Source organism: Temnothorax americanus, unplaced genomic scaffold (assembly GCF_048541705.1).
Source record: "Temnothorax americanus isolate GAGA-0224 unplaced genomic scaffold, ASM4854170v1 Scaffold7, whole genome shotgun sequence".
In the NCBI taxonomy this organism is placed as follows: Eukaryota; Metazoa; Arthropoda; class Insecta; order Hymenoptera; family Formicidae; genus Temnothorax; species Temnothorax americanus.
Genome location: NW_027509792.1, coordinates 725,203 through 732,801, shown reverse-complemented (window position 1 = coordinate 732,801; position 7,599 = coordinate 725,203). Strand labels below are relative to the sequence as shown.

The window sequence follows — 7,599 nt, the reverse complement described above, 5'->3', positions numbered from 1 at the left end:
TAAAATCGCGAAATGTTCTCGGCATATGTCGTTCAAAACTCACAAAATTATTGACATCGGTACTTTAGTAGCCAAACACGCAAATTTCGTCGTTCCTATCGCATTGCCTATTAAATCGCTTTACGATCGTGCCAGAGAAATTGTCGCAGTCGTCAAAATCGTCGATACCAGGCCCTCCAACGATAAGCGAGAACGACTTTCTTCATATCTCCATGTCGTCATCGTCATGTTCGCGGAAAGGCAAAGTTCTCGTGTATATGTACGGCGATACGTTACACGAATGGCAGTCCTGAAAGTGCGCGAGCTACGATCGTACGAAATTCCGAATGATCCTTCGACGATGTCGCAAAAATGCGAAAACCGATGTCGTTTAGTTTTACAGCGATGGAGCAAGATAAGTGTAGCTACAGCGAACTAGCACTCGATAAGCATAATTCTAAAAGTTGTCAGTCATGCCAGCTAAAAGTTATTGGTCATTCTGTGCTTGTTCGCCAGTTGTGCGATGCATATATATCGGGATATCAACCAGTATATCATCGCAGAACTAATTCAGTTGTGATCGGAAATAATGTTATTTTATCGTATCCGATTGGACGAGTTGCTTTCGTATTTATCGGTATGCTGCTTTATCGCCCCATTAATGTCGCACATTAACGACCATCGGAGCGTCGATGTTGCCGCGCGATAGAAAGAGAAAGCGATATTGATTTGATTATAATGGAGGTATATTTAGTGCCGGGGGTTCGCGCGAGAATCCTGCAAGAAAAACAAGAAGCCGAAGGTATACGGAACTCTCGTGTTTCGTTAATTATTCGCGGCTATCTCACAACTCCCTCAAGATTTTCTCGCGATTAACTGCTATAATCTTTAAAAATTGCTTCAACTCCAAGGAGTTGAAGAACTTTCGAAAGATAGATCCCAGCGTCTTCTCGTAGCGGCATAACGCAATTAAGAGCGCGTAATGCGATCGCTCACCTGTATCCAGTAAGGCAGGTAAAAACCGGAGCACGCCAGGATCGAGGCTACGGTGGACAGAGTAGCCCACAGCACGCACAGCGCTGTCATCTCATCGGTTTAGAAACGTCCGCCTCTCTCCCTCACGCACCGCAGTTCATTCTCCATTCGTGCATAACTGGGGACCGCCCTCCCCTGAGCGGTATCAGGATTACGAACTTCGGCGCACCCGCACAGGAGAGATCGGTATCTGCCTACGTGGACAGCCGATCCCGACAGCTGCTCTCGACAACGTTCTGACCCTTGTCGATGTTAAATCGCCCTCTCTTTACGTCATGGCTGGCAAAAGGCGCCGATCGATCGTGCGAGTGACATTTATTAGGGTATTGATGTTCCTGTCGCGGCTCGTTTGACACTCGCGCGGGACGTTATAATTCCGAAATCGATCGACCTCTTTCTAATCGCGGATCAGGACGTGCCTGGCGACGCGTTCTCTCTCGAGTCCGAGTATCCGAGTGTTTTAATCATTCCCTCTTAATCATCGGGTCTTCGTCGTCGTTTTCCGATGTAGCACCGCCGAGAGGCCGCGCGCGAAGCCGTTAATTCAGCTTCCGCGAGGAATTACTCCGCTCGTAAAACGTGACCGAGGTGTCGCTCAGAATATCACTTCTCCGAAATGAATCACACGGTTAATTCCGATTTCCCGCTCTGTAACATGCCTCGCGCCGCAATATTCATATCCGAGTGACGATGAAGCGAGGACGCGATTTCTCGCTTACGCAGGGAGAAACCAATAAAGAAAGTTATCCTTTCAAACGATCGCACAGTTCACCCACTACTCGAAGTTCCGTGGTCGATCCACTCCGTTTCCACACCACAACTGCTATCCAGATTCAAGAAGTTCATTATTCCGCAAAACTTATTAACGCCGCTTGTTGATGATTCTCCTTCGACGCGGATGTCCCAAAGATCGCTCCTCGAAGTTACTATGTCATATCGATCGTTGAATCTGTCTAATCGTTCGAAATGCGGCGTTTATCGGAGAACGTCCGATAGAAGAAACCCGTGATGTACAAGTCGCATCCTTTGATTTTCCTGAGTCGCGTTACTGATTTACCAAGAGTCCGTTTTCCATCGAGAATCCACTTGTGGACTTAAGTTCTTGCAGATATAGCACTTCGTTCCGCTGCCAGACGCTTCCTCCGCGGTTAATTATAGACCTGACCACCGTCGCGGCTTCGTTACCCACGCTGCGGTGTACGCTCTCCGCCGCTCCGCCGCGTTCCCGATAAGTGAAGCATTCATGTAATAAAATATTCGTATCATCCGAGATACGATTCATCCGCCTCAAAGCCGGGCGCCGCCACTCTCAGCACGTCCGCGGCGGAAAATCACGAAGCGGAAAATTGATGTCCAGGTTGACAGCGTTTTCGGTTGAAATTTTTAATTTCAGCTGCTCGATGACACCCCTTTCTCGAACGAATGGAGACGAGACGACTGACGACGAGAAGAATATAGCGTGCGCGGATGTTACCCGACGTCGTCGTCCGTCGTCGCGTCGTCGTCGCGTACGGCGCCGCTTCGTGGCTGCGACTGAACGGTTCCGTTCTCCACTCGGAGCGTTCCTCCTCCTCTCATCTCGCCTCTCTCCTACCCATCCGCGCCTGTTCGTGCCGCTCCGCGCCGCGCCGCGACTGCACTGTGTGGGAGAACCGAGGACTGAGGGCGCCCAGCGACGCACCAGCATCCAGCATCCCGCTCTTGGACATCTGGCGAGCACACGTCGTGCACGCGTGGAGAACGGCGACACGAATCGCGGATACACGCGTTACACGACGCGACGGACGTGTGCGTGCGCAACGTAACACGTGTACGAATCATGCTGCTCCGTGGATCTCGTATGCTAATGGGAGATCAAATAATCGCAATACGTTCACCCCTTTTCCACCCCTATTACCACCCGTTAATCGTCGTTGTCCGAAATTTCCAACGGTGATAAGTTGAAACCCAAAGTAGGACCTGGTTAGGAAATATATTATCTTATCGCCTGTTTTTTATACGTAGGTTCAAGCAGCAATTGAACAATTTTTTTCCCCCTTATCGATATTTTAAGATTAATCTTTCTTGTATTTTTTTTCTCTTTTTTCTATGTATACGGCACGATCGATACAATGACAAACGAACTCTAACGGGAGTCCCCGGTGTATCGGTTTAGGGATGAAGGGCTCGATGCTTTGGTTGTCATGGCTAGGCTAAAATAATTGAGGGCTTATACCATACATACTACTACCATCACTCATTAATAATATATATCGCGACGTATCGTTTAATATAACAAACCGTTCAATTATTTTAGCTTACTATATGGTGTCTCAAAATCATTAGAAATCTTTTCATTAATGGCAGGTTCTTAAATCAGCTTAAAGTCGATATCTCTTTACCAAGCATGTCGAGGCATCAATAACTTTCGAGGTATAAATATTATAAATAATAAAGAAAGAAAATATTTTTACTTAATGAGATTTCGCGCGAAGGTAAATATATTAAAAGAAGAAAATTTTATTTAATCAATTTTTTTATTAATTTTAGGTATAGTTTATTTTAGGACAATTTTGATTTGCACTAGTTACAAAAATATGTGATGCAAATAATTGAAAAATTTCAATAAATATTATTTTTCCAAGAGGACAAGATCGACAAAGAATTTGTCATAAAAGGATAGTCAGTGATTTTCAGACACCCTATATACGATGTTACAATTTATCACCAATCCTACTAGCTTACGTAGAAACAATTGCACGGCACATGAAAATGAACGGATGAGACAATAAGACAATTCTTGATAGCGCAAACTTGGCATAGATCCAGAAATGATAATACAAGGTGGAATGGTTCGTTGCCAAATCAGAAACACTTGCTTTTGTCACAAAAATCCCCTCTGCTTGAAACACGGAATTAGCTCGTAATTGCTAATGAAATTGTGTATGCCCCAATTCTATGTATATTGATATGAGGCGCTAATGCACAGCGTCACCCCTTTCGCCACAAAGCCTCCCCGGGTCGGAATTGACAATGCGTGTGACCTGCCCCATGCATCGAGCCTTTAGAAATTCGAGAAATCTCGTCAGAGAGTTCAGCGGGAGCGTGTGGTTGGTAAAATTGAAATGTCTCGACCAGTGAAAGCACCATTTGGAAACGTTATGATTAAAGAGACTCGTTACGCGTTACGTAAAGCACGATACGAGAGATATTTTTTTATTGTTTTTTATATAATATTATCTATACCGCACACACACACACACACACACGTGTATATATCCAATATAATTTTCATTATGTATTCATATTCGTCTTACATGTAGATCGCACGTTTGGTAAATCCGCAACCGCATTGTTGTTCTGGGCAGCTCTGCTCCACGTCCATTGTAGAGAACCTCGTTAACATTTCCATCATCCATCACGGACATAGAGACGCTCTCGGTCGTTTCCGCCGGCTATTGACGAACACGGGTGGTCTCGTTTGGCACCGGCTATCAGTCGCATTAGGAAAATGAACTGTTGGTTTTTCTCCGCAAGCGCAGGACAACGACAGATGCAGAAAGCCGTAAAATAAGAACAAAAGCGGGACTAAAAAACAAGCGTGATAAAAAATGGGGAAAAAAACGGAAAAGGACAGATCGACGACTCGCGACGAAAACATTTTGCGTGAAACGGTAATGAGACTTTTCTATTCTGCTCGATTGCGCGGGAGAAAGCACGAGCCTTTCATCCATCGCTCGGCTTTTCCATGCATGCACGCATGTATATGTGTGGATGCATGTGTTCAAATTAAGACGATCCGACACGCTGGTGGGACGAGTAAATGGTTTTAAGTGCGGTAAAGTTTGTCTCATTTCGCTGTAAATATTATCGAGTTTTATGGTCGACGCTCTAACACGCGCACTGCCGCGAAATATCGTTTGCGTAAGCACAGTTTTATGCGCTGCTTTATCCGCTCGGTTACACCGCATTACCGCCGGCTATAACATCGTCGCAACAATAATTTTAATCCACCATCAATCGACGAGCGTTCGCGAAGAAGATCGTCAAAGGGAGGTCCGAGGAGAAACAGCGGTGAATGCAGTGAAATTTTCTGAAAACGGAGAGCGAACTCCTTCCCTACGATATCATCGCGCCAGTCCCGAGTCTTCCATCTCCGAACGAGAAAAGCGCTATCCCCCCTCAAACAGATTATGAGTCCCGGATTTATTTTTACGACCGGCCAGATCCCAGCGTACTCGTCTCTGCGTTGAGGAGGAGAAGCAGGAGAAGGCGAAGAACATACCAGCTCCCGACTCCCGGTTGATTCGATAGCGGTGCTTCGAATCATGACACCGTAAAATATATAACGGCGCTTTCTATAGAAAGCAACGCGAGCGAAAATAATCATCACCGAGCGTCCAACGATCTAGAAGGAGAAGCGGAAGGGGTGAAATCGTTAGAGCACCCTTTCATTCAAGTATATATCACAGACGAGAGCAATGAGCAACGCATCATTCCATTTGATGCATGACATCAGAATTGATTTAATACACGTTTTCGCGTGCATCGTAAACCGCGGCTGATTACCCAGCTAGGAAATTGAGATACAGACGGTACGCGAGACGTACGAGACCGTTGTTCCTTCCTCCATCCGCGCTCTTATCTCTCCCTCTATTTGCCCGGGTAATGAGCTTTCCGCTACCATATCGTATATCGTCGTCGCTAACGTTACCGTAGAGTATGCCAACTCCACGGACGTTTGCCCGTTCGTAGAAATTTCGCGTGCATGAAAAATAACGGGGGTTATCGGCCTCCGCTATCATGGGGCTGAATACATTCCAGACAAATTATGTATCGCTGGGGATCAAAGACAGGCGACGGTTTAAAAAAGATGATTTATCGGATGGCGACCTCGCTTCCGACTGTTATGGTACGATGCGTCAAACGAAGTGCTGCAGGCAAATTGCGCACGAATCATTCTCTCTTTTTCTGTCTCTATCTTCCGCAATGAGGGAGATCGAGCTCAGGATATATAGCCTCGCGCGCGGCGCGCCGGATCGAGAAAAGAGTCTTATCTTCGTGCGACCACGAGGTTGACCGCTGAATAAATACGGTCGATTCGATCTGCCACCAATGAACTTTGCGATTTGCTCGGCTCGGTCAGTGCCCGGTCTTGAAACGCTGTAAAATGTTGAAGACGTGAATTGGAGAACGGTAAAAGCAGGAGAGGATAAAGGAAGACGAAAGAATGAAAATATCGGGAGGAATGACCATTTCTGTAGCATTAAATTCAATGTAAGAATATTTGTGGGAAGGCAATGTGGCGCAGGAATAGATGTACATTTTAAATTTGCGAATACTGCTCTGTGCACGCTAGCAAGAACTCGTCGTTCTTGTTTTACATAACATTCATACGATATTACGGCAAACTCGCATTCATATTTCACGTAGCATTACACAAATAGTTGGCGTTTTATATGACAGATCGGTGTAATAGCGAGGGCTCTCCGCAAAAAGCAGCAGTTGCAGAATCGCGTTACATGGAAAAACTACACCGTCCTCTCGCACACACGAGGAACCGAGCAAATTCCTCCCTTTTCTCGCTCGGTCGAATTAATCGTTCCGCCGGAAAGAATTCATTTCCCCATAGGCGCCTAATTACGTGCTTTTTGTCGATCGTTCTACGCATCATCTGATTTGTCTATCGCCATCCGATGTGAGAGAAGAAGAGAGACATGTCCCGATGGAGAATCAGTTGACATCATGGCTTACTATAGCGAAGCGAACGTAACGTTGTAAAGGAAAAAGCAATGCGAATTTACAGAGATGTATCCTCGATCGAGAGCGATAACTAGAAAATTATTATCTTCAATTAGTCTCGATTTTTTAACCGGAAAATTGAAAGACCGAAATAATATTTCTGGTGAATTAGCGTTACCGCATGCTGTTGCCTGTCCAATCTTCATCACTGTCGCGTATAGCTTGGTGGTGCTTAGGTATGCTGTCGACAAGTTTTTCTTACGTAGTCTCGAAATAATGGTCGCCACATGGCTCCGGCATGACGCTTGTTTTAAAATAAAATATTTTTTCTTTCTACGGGAATTTCTGGCTGAATTTTAAACAGATTGATCGTTTATATGCAGGAAACTTTCTAGATAGAAGGCGTAACGGAATTATTATCAAATCGTATTTAGAATTATGCGAATATCTTAATTAAATGTTTTCAGGAGTCGAGAAGACAGTTTAGTCTTACAGACTGTAACAAAGCTAGAATGTTTGCCAGTTAATAAGAGTATAGCAGATAGTTGTGCGGAGTCTGCAGTGCCGCTATTGAGTACTTAAGTGACAGGATTCCAACTTGAGCCAACGTCGGGGGTCAGACCGACGTCGGCGCCGACGTCGGCCTCGCCGTCACTCCCGACATAGACGACGTAGACGTTAGGTGGGTAGCATGCTAATGAACTCGCCTACCAGCGCGGAACTTATAATTTGCTAGGAGCACTTTAATCAAAGAGCAACGGGCAATTACAATCATTCTTGGCATCTCTCACCCGTTCTCCTTATTTCGATTCGTTTTGAGTCTGGCGCGTAAAAAAGATTACGGTAAAAAGAAATAGGTATTCC

The 7,599-nt window shown here is 45.4% G+C and overlaps 1 protein-coding gene and 1 long non-coding RNA gene across 5 annotated transcripts in view; one reads left to right on the top strand and one right to left on the bottom strand.

The window, feature by feature from the left end:
* LOC143906208 (LHFPL tetraspan subfamily member 6 protein) overlaps positions 1-2,608 on the bottom strand; it is a 155,946-nt gene extending 153,338 nt beyond the window's left edge. For 3 of the 4 annotated variants that reach the window (XM_077422109.1, XM_077422110.1, XM_077422108.1), the window contains exon 1: positions 976-2,608. In XM_077422109.1, coding sequence (XP_077278235.1) covers positions 976-1,065 — 90 coding nt within the window. In that variant the 5' untranslated portion in view covers positions 1,066-2,608. The remainder of the gene's footprint in view (positions 1-975) is intronic. The other variant, XM_077422107.1, reaches the window with a different exon arrangement.
* Positions 1-7,599, top strand: part of LOC143906213 (uncharacterized) — a 237,481-nt gene that overhangs the window by 143,550 nt on the left and 86,332 nt on the right. The window lies entirely within an intron of this gene.